Genomic DNA, 14,950 nt, shown 5'->3' with positions numbered 1-14,950 from the left:
ATTATGGAAATACGGCTTTTTCAGAACCTTTGTACACAACGTAACCAATTCACAAGATACGAATTGACACACCAAATCTGTCTGCTTTGACTGTTTTAATAGATGCTGTTTACAGAACCTTGATATCTGTTCTTGATGCAGAGCTATTAGTTTGTAAGCGCTGTGCTTCTATGTTTTCGAATTTTTCAGAATATCTTAAACAATACTCAGGCCCTAATTCAAAATTTCGCTTCTAACAGACACTAGAATTTAACTTTCTCTCTCAAATTCAACAAATTTCATCAAAAGCGATCCAGGGGTTATTTCAGAAAAGCGTTTCTGCGTTTTACATGTACTTGAACAGGCCGGGTCAGAGTTGGGCCTGAGCTAAAGCTTCCTCTTAAACAATTTGTCAAGGAATCAAATACATTAATAATAATTTCATTTCTTTTGCCAAAGAAGCTGCAAACGAATTCTTGAATGCTACGCACTGTCAAAACACGTAAGATATGTATTTTTTCATAAAGGAACATACTCGTATGTGCCAAAAATTGTGCCCAAAATAACTGATATCAATGCTTCCATGTTTTTTGCTTATTTAATAAGTAAAGAAAATATCACACAAACTTTACAACTATATCAGTTCAAAACCAGCAAAGCAGTGCATGCCGCTGATATGAAGAATGTAAAGGCCATGAAATGAACAAGTTGAGGACAAATATGTTAATGAAACTTCGTTATTCTAGAACCTTGTTTACATTTTTGTACATATGCAACAGCCAGTCAAAAATCTTAATGACGCTGTCATTTAATTCAACGTATTACGCAGGAGCAGCTGTCGCCAGTCGTGTATCGTGAGTAACTGCACCAAAATTATAGCCGCAGCAGAGAGTACGTATAAAAAGCAGGAGTTCTTCAATATATACGAGGGCGAGTCAAACCAAAGTGAGTCAATGCGAACATATGACAAATGGGGCACATTAAAAGTAGTCTCCATGAGCATTTAGACATTGGTCCCATTGACTAACGAGTTGCGTTATTCCCGTCTCATAAAACTCCTTGGGTTGCTGCTTCAAAAAGTCTGCAAATGAATCTTCCACGTCATCGTCCGGCATGAATCTGGTTCCCTTGAGGTCTCAGAAGGGTTTGGGTGCGAGCTAGTTGGTACGGATCATTCATATTTAAAACAGCGCCAAAAAACACGGACAAGGGAGGACGCAGCGCTCGTCCTGTGTCCTCCCTTGTCCGTGTTTTTTGGCGCTGTTTTAAATATGAATGATCCCTTGAGGTGTTTTTTCGGTTGCCTCAAAATGTGGAAATCGCAAGGCGATAGGTCTATAGGTCTATAGCGTTTCCCTCTTGAACTTTGCCAGTTTTATATTAACCACATCAGCGACATGAGGACAGGCATTGTCGAGGATCAAGATGACCCCGTTCATCAATTTTCCATGTCATTTGTTCTTGATTGTGACTCGCAGCCGATCCGGCATTTCACAATATCAAAAACAATTGATAGTCTCTCAAGATTGAGCAAATTCTATCAGTAATGGCCCCTGACGATCGAAAAAGTCAGCACCTTTCGGCGGAAATGATGGCCTTTGCTTTCTTTGGGGGTGGTAAATTTGATTGTTTCCACTGTAAGCTTTGCCGTTGTGTTTCAGGCTCGTAGTAGTGGCACTATGGTTTGTCCCCAATCACAATTGCAGACAAGAAGTCATCACCCTCATTCCGGATACCGGATCAGATGAGTCAAAGCAGCACCGAACTTCTCAGTCTTCTGGCAGTGGTTCAAGATCTTAGGCATCCATTGTGCACACAAGAGCCGATAACCGGATGGTCATGAACTATGGCGTGAACCAAACCATGACTGATGTTCACCCGCTCTGCCAGTTCATCTATGCTTGTCCTCCGTTCTTGTCTCATCAGCTCACCAACCTTTGCACTTTTGTTTGGGGTGATTGCACGATGGCTTTGGCCCGGTCTTGGATCGTCTTTGCAACTTTCACGTCCTTCTTTGAACCGTTTGCTCCAACGCTTCACAGTGGCCAATGAAATGCAATGTCCAACATACATGGCAGCAATACAGTGACTAAATTATTTTTGGGAAACACCTTCAGCTGTCAAAAACCTCACGGCACCATGCTGATCAACTTCTGGAGCATCCATTACGTCACGCAACCGTGTTCAACCCAATGTATGAGAGCATTAAAGAACATTTATGCTCACACCTTCATGTCAGTTTTGTAAGTGAGAGATGCCTGTGTGCTACGTGCATGCCTCGCAGATAATGAATTGAACCATTATTGCGCGGGGTGAGTAGGCTAACTTTCATTTGACTCACCCTCGTACATTAGAAATGCGAAGATACAATTGGATATACAAATGTGAAGATACAGCTTGATAAAGGGTAAAAATGCATCACTGGAAACAAAGTTCACCGCACATATACACAAAACCTCACAACAAGATATTTAAATATACGTATAAGTATCCAATAAATCTACGTACCTAAGAAAAGGTCACTGTATATAACGCGTCAAACAAGCAAACAAACATGTTGCGCAATCCCAGATTCACAGAATCCTAGATCCTGCCCCATTCCATCCAATCCCCCCGATGCATCGCACACGGTGGAAGGTGGCACGCTTGCTCCCCGCTTTTCTCCTTTACGCACACAAGACTGAGCCACCATCGTCGGCTCACCCATTCCACCCCCACCCCCCTTCCTTCGCTTTCACTGCCGCATACAGCATGTGGCGTGCAATGTTATCGCCCTTGGACTTTATACGAAACATGAGGGCGATGGCAGTAATGCGCCTGGAGTGTCCATATAATTGCTATCGCAATAATATAGTAAGAGTATCCGGCAACTGATGTGTCCCGTGGCCCATTACTTTCCGCAAAAGAAGAAGTAACAAAATCGAACTTTCACCATGCGACAATTCGCTGCACTGCAACAATGTATTCTTTTTTTCCCTTTGTGGGGCGGGGGCACCAAAATCAAGAAATGCAAAGGCAAGTATGTTGGCCACAATTGAATGCCTACTTTGGTCACCTAATGTGACTACAGAAGGAATATCGAAGAAAACATGAGACACTTGGTCCACCGAGAACCATGCGCATACTGCTCGGTATCCTACACTGGCGAGACAAGACATTCCAGAGAGGTCGCGCTCAAGCAAACGGGGTGCAATCCGTCGAGCCCCCACAGTGATGGCGGCGAGCGACTATCGTTTCTTTTTCTCGTCTGCTAGCCAGAAAGCGCCCGAAACTTTGCCAGGCGAAAATCTACTCGGCCAGAGAAAACCGAACGCACACCGAAGTGCGCCGCGTCGTGGTCGGGGCAACACGAGGAAAACTCATGCGCTCTGGCGGGCTCTGGCAGCCCGCGGATAGGGTAGCAAGAACAAAAATATTGAAGAGGCTCAATGTGTCCTCGCGAATAAAAGTCAAAGCAGAAGAAATAAATAAGGACGTAGTTATCTTGGCTGGCTTTAGTGCCTTGGCATGGATGCTTTAGCGTAGGTACAAAAAAATGTTCATATTCTTCTCTGTGACATGACAGCACAAATGAACCACCACAACGCTTCGTCTCACTGGACCTCGCTGCGTCCTTTGCCAGCTTGTCTGTTGATTTGGCTTGTCTCGTTGTATGTTCCGATGCAAGACTTTAGAAAAGTCAATTCACCTTTGGCATCAGATGTTTATAACATTAAACCCACAAAGTTCCGCAACTGAAAATCTAAAGCACAACTTTGGAAATGTCATTGCACCTTTCACATCAAAAGTTTATGAGAACTTTATGCCCATAAAGTTTAGGAATTCACATCCGCGGTGAGCTCGTTCCCCATCAAAACGCCCTTGAAACTTTGTGCTCGGATTGGGCTGCTTGCGTTATGTTACTCCCGGTGTATGGGCGTTGCCGCGAAATCCAGCCTGAGTTCGCAATGAAATGTCTTTTCGTGCGTGAAGAAGACATTCTAGACAAAATCCAGAATGATTTCTGGCGCCAGGGGTTGCCTTGGTCGGCAGTGCGTAGACAGCACGAAAAAATTTCAGGGGGGGGGGGGGGGGGGGCTTTGTGACTTTGTAAACTCGTCAGTATCAACAATGTCCTGCGTAATAAATAATTAAATAAACATAATTAAAATTGTTCAATGGTAGGATTCGAACACAGGAACTCTAGCACAGAAGCCTCATGTTCAAACCATTAAGCCACGGACGCATGTATTGACAAGCGAATGAAACGCCTTTCTGAATTTATTGTGGGCATGCCTGTGCATTGAGAGGCTTGGCGCATTTCGATTTGGCTACCTGGACAAGCGCAGTCGTTGCAATTAATAGCAGTTGTGCACATTTGCGGAGTCTTCTGCACTTCGAAGAGTATATATAGATTGCGCTGATTTATCTGAGCTTCGGCATGACATGAGTCCTGGCTTACACGATGCCACAACGCTCTCTGGGACGGCGGCGAAATGATGATGATGTGGCTTCATGCGCGAAAGCACGGGGCACTTGGAGGCCGTTGTTCAGATCTCTGAGGCTTGTTCTGCCGGGCCACCCGATGGAGACAAAGCACCGCCGGGTTTGTGCGACGAAAAGTGGAAACACTACGTGTTAACCGGTACGTACGCAATAAGCTGGTACAGTTTATGTGGATACAAAACACATTATGTTCAATGGCCGCTGAGTCGGGGATTTGACTTTACTACTTTTAAAACTAAACTACTGTTTAAACGGGTACGGTTTAACGAGGTTTTACTGCACTTCCCATCATTCCCATAGTGGTACGACTGCAGCGCCAGAGTTCCTTCTAGTAATTATTGTATGAAACTCTATGGTGCATGCGAGGACTCGCGTCATGCCGAAGCTCGGACAAAAGAGACGCCGGGTGCACAGCATTGAGGGTGAGTCAGCTGTGTTCCCACCTGGATGGTGGCTTTGCAAATGGTTGTCGACAACATGTGCTAGCTGGCAAGGAAGACTGGGTAGGCCCCTTAATTTACACACCGTTCAAAAACCATGAAGGGCTACACCACCCAGTATTCCAACAGTGCGCATGTCAAATACTACAGATATCAACAAAACATTGTTTAAAAAACAGTGCAAACTTGTGCCTTAGCATTTGAGTCACTGCATATCTAAGATTTGATTAGTTCGTCAGTATGGTCATCATGGGAGCACTTACACAGGAGTTGCCTAACTGCACAATCTTATTAGCTTCACTAGTTGACATATAGTACGGCATTAGCTCTGTTAATGGCTGTCATACTTACATATGTACAGTATATTTTGTGTGCCTTTTGTTCAATAAATTTGTTTTAAGTTAGCACTAATATGTCTGTGTGCGTTGTGCTGTCTGCATGGTATTTCTGTGCGGCCCATCTAATTATGTTTCACCAACAATATACATACTACCAACTTTCCATTTTGTTGTTCTTGTCTGCCCATGTCTGTGTTTGCCAGACGCTCGCGCCATCCGAGCACTGCGGGAGTACAGACAAATCAAGCGCCTGGTCTACATCTCCTGTAAGCCTGAGGGTTCAGCCATGGACAACTTTGTTGAGTGAGTAATCGGTGCATTGTGTAGAAGAGTCTTTGGGTGTGCAGTGGCACAAGTTGAGGCAGTGTGTGAGATGATTATGATAATTGTTTATTAAAATAGCGATGGCTCATAAGGGTAATGGTCTGGAGGTATCAAGAAATGACAAGACCAGCTACCGAGGAACAGCAAAGGTGAATAGCGCACGCAGGATACTGTCAGCCTCCATTGAGGGTTCAAACTTGACCACTTGCCCCCGGTGCTTCAGGTCACCACCATGAACCATGATATTGCAGAATGCTTCAGGCCCAACTGCTTCATCACTGTTGTTGGCTGGCCCTGTTTTACAGTATAAATTGTCTTTAGGTAAACTCAACCCTGTTGCAGTGTACTAGTCCAAACTGCCCTGCGGCGATGGCCAAACTGTACAGCTACGAACAATTAAAATTTAGAAAAGTAATCTGAAACATAAAACGATGAAGAGGGACTTAGAGGAAAAATTTTGTGCTAGTGAGGTTAAACAGTGGCAAGAAAAAAGGAACTAGTCATTGGTTTCTGCTTCATTACAAAAGAAGCAAATGCTAGAAATCGAGAGGAGAGTGATATAACAGCAAGAATTTAAGGATTGAACTGCTGGTCACGATAACCTGTTATGCTCAGAGTCGAGAGCTGCAGTATTGTAAATAAATAATTAAAATAAAACCTCACATTGGCATGAGAGCCATTGATCCACTTGCCATGTGTGATGTAAAGGCTGAATGTCTACCAATGAGAGTAGAGTGAATGATCCAGAGCACTTTAGCAATAGAGATGGCCGGAGACAGGTGCTCATGGGCAGGAAAAAAGATGGCAAGACATCAGTCTATCAGTGAAGTGACGTAGTACTAAATAAAAGAAAGCAAGCTTGGTTTGTAGTCTGCATTGTGTTATTTTCCTGCTTTGGTGTTTGTCTCATTAATTAATGCTACAGCACTTGAGTGATAAAAGCGGGTGACGGGCCCAGCAACAGAATAGTCACAGGCTGAAACCACAATAATATGTAACAAATGCTTTCAGATGGGCTAGTTTGTGGCTAGAGTTTTTTGCAAATGGATTAGACAAATGGAATGGAAACAAGCACCAACTAACACATTTTACTCAGCTATTGTTTGTTGAGTGCTGAGAGAACATTACCCCCCCCCCCCCCCCCCCCCCTTACGCAGGCTGTGTGACAGCCGGCCTAAGGCCCACAAGCTAGGGCCCCCATTCCGGCTGCAGCTTGCCTGTCCCGTGGACATGTTCCCACAGACGCGGCACTGCGAGCTGCTGCTGCTCTTTGGACGATCATGACCAGTCATTGCTGAAGGAACCCTGGAGGATGCTGCTAATACAGGGGCTAGGCTAGTAAAATAAAGTGTGACTGTATAGGAATACTGACCATGTGTAGTGTGCCACTTTTATCACAAGAAAGAGGGAAGTCATGAGAAAGGCAGGGAAGTTAACCAGGTGAAGCTTGGTTGGCTATACTGCACCGAAGAACAGGAGAAGAGGACTATAACATACTTCTGTTTGATTTGCCTGCACTTTCTGAACTATAAGTTGAGTACAACTTTAGAAAAAAAGGGGAGGCCCCGCCCAGATGACCGAAGCGTGACAGCTGATTGCCTCCGTGACTAAAATAGTCCCGCTCGAAAAATCGTGCTCCTGAAACGTGCAATTCTTGGTATAAATAAATACTTTTGTATTTTAATGACAGGTTTAGTAGAGCTTTCATGTGCTATAGCACATGCCGGGTAACGTCAGAAAAATAACCCTGTGCCTTATACAATGCTGCTCGTCGTCTGCTCTTTGGCTCCATTGCAAGTGATAAAAGTAGAAAGAGCCAGTGGCGTAGCTAGGTCGTCTGGCACCCGGGGCCCATAGGTCTTCTGTCACCCCCCCCTCTGATGTAGTCGAGGAAGGCGAGGATATCGACAATTTCCGGGTTTCATACTGGGCGCCGCCCGCAGTGCCAAAGTACTGTAGGTTGTAGCACCTAAAACGATTTTGTTTAAGAAGTTTTTGTTGAGTTAATGATATGACTTTGAGTCCTCAATTCTCAAATTGAAGTGCTTCCTCTATAAGTACTAATTACGGGATTATTAAGGATATGGTTATTACTTATATGCCATATTTTTCGCGCTACCGAATTCCTAGTAATCACAAAAAGACATAACTTCATAGAATCTCGATCGGGAAATATCCTCACAAAATTCACCTTTCTTTTTTTTTTAATAAAATTCTGTGCAGCTGATACAGACACTGTACTTGTGGCATGAAGTCACACAACAACAACAGTTTTCTGAAACTTTCGAGGGTAAGAAGGAAAGCGTGAAACATAACGGCAGGTTTCGCAGCGGCTTCTCGGAGCAAGCGGGAGAGGGGAAGTAAAAGCGAGCCGGACATCACGGCGGGCCCGCGACTACAGCCTGTTGAGTCATACGCCGCCAAACTCTTCGGCCGAACCGAGTCTGAAGACGATGCAGAGAATCCCATTCGCGACTTTTGACGGCCCCATTTATGCAACGTCGCTCTCAACGAACGCTTCGCCGTAAACGCGAGCGCCGGGCGTGCTGGTTGAACGCCCTCTTGCTGCTGTCTTTGTTCGTCTTCGCTGCGCGTTCTGAAAGGAAGAGGGACCCAAGAGCCCCAACGCCTTACAACGCCTCACTGTATGTTTCGCGACTCTTGCTCCCAGCATGAACGCACAGCACGAGCGCACCCCACATGAAACGTTCCGCTAAGGCGAGTAGTTTAGCGACCATTTCGCGAATTAAATTTGTTAGCCCGCACATTCGTGCAATTACTTCGTGGGGTGTTGATAGAGCTGCAGTCGACAATTCTGCGGCGCAACTCACCGGGTGCCTGAGCTCGGGCTACTGGATACCGGAGCATTCTTTGCGATTTGCGCCCAGTCAAGCCGGCGGAAAGAGGGGTGCATTCAGGCATAAATGACACCCCCCCACTGGCCCCTTGCACCCAGGGCCCACGGCCCCCCGGCCCCCCCTGTTGCTACGCCACTGGAAAGAGCAGCTCTGCATGGCTTTTGTGCTTGTTTACATGTACACAGCATATCTACTACTTGCTTTCCGAGCTTAAAATGAATCAGTTGCTATTGAACAATACTTACATAAAACAATGCATTTATTGCAACCATTACAAACCTGGGGTTAGGATACGGTCGAGGCAGAAAAGGTACAAAAATGCTTCATTCATCGTTTTAAACATGGTTTTAAATAAATACTCTTGGTTTTAAATAGCATAAAATTCATATATCTTGGTTTTGTGTTCTCACAAATTTTTTTCCTTTGCGTTATTATTATTATTATTATATTTTTGTAAGCCTGCTATCTTGCCAGTTCACGCAAGGCATTCCGTACGAGTTTTCCGCCGTGGAGCCCAGTGAGCTGAAATCGGACTTTGTTGCCAAACGAGCCTTGTGTCGCCTCGATGTCCATACCACCAAGGAGCCTCGACAAGAACAAGAGTGGCCATATCCTGAATAGTGATTCACGCAACATGACCCTCCACTGCTACACGTATTGGCGTAACAGGGTGCCTGAACGCAGCGTGGAGGCCACGGCCAAGTTCGTCGCTGAGATGCTCGGTGTCAGCGAAAGCACAAAGTTCAATGTGAGGAAGGAGGTCAAAGCGTCGCCTATTTCGGGCGGCAAACTGTCGACGCCCTCGTGAAAGCGCCCACAAAATGCGGAGAAAAGAAGATACAGCATGAAGTATGACAGCTCCACGTTGTGCACGATTCCTTTCACTGCAACAAGATACTGTTACGTTTCGCCTACAACGCGCGGTAATGCCGGCGCGGATGCAACGGACGCCGGGGCTTTGTTCAAAGCGGCGGACATTTTGGCCCGTTCGACGCCACCGCAACGCCTACCCGCCAAGCGTGTCCAGGCGTGTTTCAGTGCCACGTGTCTTCGTGTGTGCGTGTGTGTGTGTGTGCCCCCGCTTGTCAAAGCGCGGCAGCCGGGGAGCGGAGCTCCCCAAGTGAGGGTTGGCGATGCGTCACTACACTCGGTTCAGCAGGTCTCTCGGCTCGACCGTGCACGCCGTCGTGGGCTCATGCTCCGCCGTCCCGTGACCTTCATCCCGTGACCTTCATCCCGTGACCTTCCCTTTTGGACCGCGACGCCGAGAGTATAAGAGCAGCTGCCCCCGGACGCCAGGAGAGAGGCTCCGATTTGTACTGTTGAGTTACGTGCTCTCCCGTCTCTCCACTTCGGTCGACCTGACCGGCCGCTCTTTTGCTATGTTAGAATAAACAAGTTGTTCTGTTACCAGTCTTCTCTTGCTTTGCCGGGACCTTCGGATGCTTCCAGTGCCCCAGGCCGCCAGGCCAACGCTACCCTTGGGGCTTGCGACCCATTGGCAATAACGGGCGTCAGCACCGAGACCCCTTCAACTCGTGCCAGCGGTGCGATTACTACATCTGGTTGCCAGCGGTGAGATCGCGACAACGGAGGCCAGCAGCGAAGAGATGCGGTTGACTGTATGCTGAGCAGCACAACGACCATCCGGGAGCAGCGCAACGAGCCCTGTGTGATGACTGGTTGCCTGCAGCGGAACGACTGCGCTGAAGTCTTGGCTGCAAGGTTTGGTGAGTGCGGGACTTTCTTCTTCTGAGTTTTGCCAGGCTTTTGTTAGTGTTAGAAACAGAGCTGGTAATTGTGGTTGTCGTTGCTACCGGGTTAGTTTGCGGCAAGACAATAGTAGGCAGTAGAGAAAGCAGCATTCAGAGCAGCCATGGATTTGAAGTCGTTGCGCAAACCGAAATTGCTGGAGCTTGCGAGAGAGTTGGGTCTGGATGTCTCAGACAAACTCAGAAAACCAGAACTGCTAAGGGCTATTCTTGAGTTAGAAGCTGAGGATGACGAGCTGTCGGAATGCCTTGAGACCATTGAGGAGAGGGAGACGGCAAAAAGACAGGAGCGCGAACTTAAAGAGCAAAAAGAGAAACAGGAGCGCGAACTTAAAGAACAAAAAGAGAAAGAAAAAGAAGAGCGCGACCGTCAACACGCGTTGGAAATGAAGCGTCTCGAGTTAGAGATGGAACGCGCTCGTAATGGAAGTCAGGCACACGGTGCAGGAGAACGAGTATTGTTCAAAATGACTGACCTGATGCGGCCGTTTAAGCTTGGAGAGGACATTGGTTTGTTCCTGGTTAACTTTGAGCGAACGTGCGAGAAGCAGGGGTTCTCTCGGGAAACGTGGCCACAGCGCTTGCTCACTTTGCTACCCGGCGAGGCGGCCGACGTAGTCGCTCGCTTGGAGAGAGAGGAGGCAGAGGATTTCGACAAAGTGAAATCGAGTCTGCTAAAAAAGTACCGGCTGTCAGCGGAGGCGTTCCGTCGGAAGTTTCGGGAAAATGAGAAAGGCAGAAGTGAGTCATATACAGAGTTTGCGTACAGGCTTATGTCAAACATGCAGGAGTGGCTCAAAGAAGAGAAAGCGTTTGGTGACCACGAGAAAGTTCTGCAGTGTTTCGGGCTAGAACAGTTTTATAGTCGGTTACCTGAGAACGTGCGGTACTGGGTCTTGGATAGGCCAGACGTTAGTACGGTGGCTAGAGCCGCTGAGTTAGCCGAGGAGTTTGTGACGCGTCGGGCTCGTGGAGCTAAGGACGGTCAAAAGGGTGAATTTGGCTCTAAGTTTGAGAGGCCGAAGTTCACGCCCATGAGAAAGCGGTTCGAGACGAGGCAAGCGCGCGTGTGTTATACGTGCCAGAAGCCGGGTCACTTTTCGGCGCAGTGTCCGACCGAACGTGAGGAGACGGCGGCAGCCGAAGCCGAACGCGGAAAGCGGTTCGAGATGAGGCAAGTGCGCGTGTGTTATACGTGCCAGAAGCCGGGACACTTTTCGGCGCAGTGCCCAGAAACAAAACCAAAAGTCGTGTTTTTTTCATTAGGCAGCACTGACGAGAACATGAAGCTTCTCGAGCCTTACATGCGAGACCTCCTCGTGAACGGGAAAGAGTGCCGAGTGCTTCGCGATACCGCAGCTACGATGGATGTCGTTCACCCCTCTTACGTAGAACCCGATATGTTCACGGGCGAGTGCGCATGGATCAAGCAAGCAGTGGAAGCTCATAGCGTGTGTCTGCCGGTAGCAAAAGTGCTTATTGAAGGACCTTTCGGAGCACTTGAGACGGAGGCCGCAGTGTCATCTATGCTGCCCCCCCAGTACCCGTACCTATTTTCGAACAGGTCCGATCACCTCCTGCGCGAGAAGGGGCTTTTGTTTGGTGAGGCTAGCGTTCAGGCCTTAACCAGATCGAAGGTTCGGGAGCTCGCTGCAAAGGCGGTAGTTGCGGGGCCGACGTTGTTGAACGATGAAAAAGGGTCAGAGGCGCAGCAAGCTGGTATTCAGGGCACGCCCGAACGGGATAAAATTGAGCCTGTAGCGTTAAAGGCACCAGATACTGGAGAGGAAATTCCCGATGCGGGAAAGTTAGAAGAGCTTCCGGTCGAGCTTCCGGGACTAGGCTCAGTGACGAACAGGAAAGACACCGATCAAGTCATTAGTGACTTAATAAGTAAAGCATCGCTGTCGCCTGAGCAGAAAACCGAACTACACCAGCTCTTACAAGAGTTTCAAGGTCTGTTCTCTGAGAGGCCTGGTAGGACTTCTGTCCTTACTCATGACATAGAACTTACCTCCCCAGAGCCAGTACGATCCAAGGCGTACCGGGTGTCACCCCGCCAGAGCGATATTATGGAGGCTGAGGTAAAGAAAATGCTACAGCTCGGTGTTATTGAAGCGGGTGAGAGTGATTATACCTCCCCTTTGATTTTAGTTGAGGTACCGGGCAAGGAACCTCGTCCTTGCGTCGACTACCGCAGGCTTAATTCCATCACTAAGGATCAAATTTATCCGATCCCTAACATCGAGGAGCGCCTTGAGAGAGTGAGTAGCGCTCAGTTTATTTCCACCCTAGATCTTGTCAGGGGTTATTGGCAGGTTCCACTTACAGAAGAGGCTAGTAGGTATGCGGCATTCATTTCACCAATGGGGACATTCCGTCCTAAAGTTTTGAGTTTTGGTTTGAAGAACGCGCCATACTGCTTTTCAAGCCTCATGGATAAAGTGTTGCGGGGACAGCAAGAATTCGCTTTACCGTATCTAGACGACGTAGCGATATTCTCCGCATCCTGGCCTGAGCATATGGCGCACTTGCGGGCAGTGCTAACCCGCCTGCGCGATGCGGGCTTGACAGTCAAGGCTCCCAAGTGCCAGTTAGCACAGGCCGAGGTTGTCTACCTCGGACACGTGATTGGTCGGGGTCGACGCCGCCCCTCTGAAATAAAGGTGGCCGCTGTGCGAGACTTCCCGCAACCGCGCACGAAGACCGATATTCGGTCGTTCTTAGGTGTCGCCGGCTACTATCAGAGGTACATCCCCAGGTACTCTGATATCGCGGCTCCCTTGACGGATGCTCTAAGAAAGACAGAGCCGCAAACAGTCGTCTGGGATGAGACGAAGGAAAGAGCTTTTAGCGCCCTAAAGAGCGCCCTAACAAGCCAGCCTGTGCTACGATCGCCCGACTACACAAAAGGGTTCGTTGTTCAGTGTGATGCTAGTGAGCGAGGCATGGGCGTTGTACTGTGCCAACGGGAAAATGGAGAAGTAGAACACCCCGTCCTGTATGCTAGTCGTAAGCTGACCAGTCGTGAGCAGGCGTATAGCGCCACCGAGAAAGAGTGTGCGTGTATCGTGTGGGCCGTTCAGAAATTGTCATGTTACCTAGCCGGCTCGAGGTTTATCATTGAAACGGATCACTGCCCTCTCCAATGGCTGCAGACCATCTCTCCCAAAAATGGCCGCCTCCTGCGCTGGAGCCTCGCTTTGCAACAATATTCCTTTGAGGTGCGTTACAAAAAGGGGAGTCTCAACGGTAACGCCGATGGCTTAAGTCGAAGCCCCTAACGTGGGAATCAGCCTCAAAATTGCTTGTTACTGATGTTTTTCTTCCTGAGGCAGGATTTTTAACCTATTGCTTTTGTGTAGTGTTTCAAAGTGATGATGTGCTTTCTAGTGCAATTTTCCGATTTGTGGACGCGTTCTGAGTGCTGCTAAACTACTGTAAGGAACTAGGCAGCAGTATAAAAGGGGAAAGAGCCTGGCAGGGCTTAGTGAGGGTTGTGCCGTGCTTGCTGACTGAGCGGTTGACTTTCAGGCGTGGTTCTAACGCTTGCCGGAAACGAGAACAAAAATGTCAACTCTCCCGAAGTCACTTTGCAGTGTCCTGTGTGCACCTGAACGTGAGAACGAGGCCTTCTCTGTGCGCTGCGCTCAAGAAACGCCAAAGGACGCCCGACTACGGTTATGAGCATCATCGAGCGACATCCCTCCGGACAGCGGATGCAGTCCCCTGACCATCGGGATCTCCTTCCCCCGGCGGGGCGGTCTGTTACGTTTCGCCTACAACGCGCGGTAATGCCGGCGCGGATGCAACGGACGCCGGGGCTTTGTTCAAAGCGGCGGACATTTTGGCCCGTTCGACGCCACCGCAACGCCTACCCGCCAAGCGTGTCCAGGCGTGTTTCAGTGCCACGTGTCTTCGTGTGTGCGTGTGTGTGTGTGTGCCCCCGCTTGTCAAAGCGCGGCAGCCGGGGAGCGGAGCTCCCCAAGTGAGGGTTGGCGATGCGTCACTACACTCGGTTCAGCAGGTCTCTCGGCTCGACCGTGCACGCCGTCGTGGGCTCATGCTCCGCCGTCCCGTGACCTTCATCCCGTGACCTTCCCTTTTGGACCGCGACGCCGAGAGTATAAGAGCAGCTGCCCCCGGACGCCAGGAGAGAGGCTCCGATTTGTACTGTTGAGTTACGTGCTCTCCCGTCTCTCCACTTCGGTCGACCTGACCGGCCGCTCTTTTGCTATGTTAGAATAAACAAGTTGTTCTGTTACCAGTCTTCTCTTGCTTTGCCGGGACCTTCGGATGCTTCCAGTGCCCCAGGCCGCCAGGCCAACGCTACCCTTGGGGCTTGCGACCCATTGGCAATAACGGGCGTCAGCACCGAGACCCCTTCAACTCGTGCCAGCGGTGCGATTCCAACAATACCAACGGTCGAGAAGATAACTAACGTGTTCTCAAAGTGTATGGATATCCCATCGCTGAAGCGGTGTACTGTGCGCCGCCTGCATGTCGAGATTGGATTCAAGCTGGAGAAGAGGAGCTTCAACCTACTGGAGCAGCTTACTGAGGCCCAGAAAACTCATTTGGGTAGCTATTAATAGCAGTAGTCGAGGGCATGCTTGAAATGTGTATATTTATGGTATATATTTATCGTAAGGTATATATTTATCGACGCGTGCGAAAATAAAAACATATAGTTGAAAGTGAAGCGCTGTCTGTGTGTATCTGTTTCTTTCTATATCCTCTTTCAGTCGCGCTTA

General features: G+C 48.5%; 1 protein-coding gene across 1 annotated transcript in view; it reads left to right on the top strand.

Moving 5' to 3' along the window:
* The window catches only part of LOC126539905 (tRNA (uracil-5-)-methyltransferase homolog B-like), an 87,407-nt gene extending 80,470 nt beyond the window's left edge, over window positions 1-6,937 (top strand). The window contains exons 13-14 of the mRNA XM_050186723.3: window positions 5,446-5,545; window positions 6,724-6,937. Coding sequence (XP_050042680.1) covers window positions 5,446-5,545; window positions 6,724-6,850 — 227 coding nt within the window. The 3' untranslated portion in view covers window positions 6,851-6,937. The remainder of the gene's footprint in view (window positions 1-5,445; window positions 5,546-6,723) is intronic.
* Window positions 6,938-14,950: the final 8,013 nt, after the last annotated feature.

This window comes from Dermacentor andersoni, chromosome 2, assembly GCF_023375885.2.
Source record: "Dermacentor andersoni chromosome 2, qqDerAnde1_hic_scaffold, whole genome shotgun sequence".
NCBI classification, from domain to species: domain Eukaryota; kingdom Metazoa; phylum Arthropoda; class Arachnida; order Ixodida; family Ixodidae; genus Dermacentor; species Dermacentor andersoni.
The sequence above is the reverse complement of the archived record's forward strand: the minus strand, read 5'-3'. Positions and strand labels throughout refer to the sequence as shown.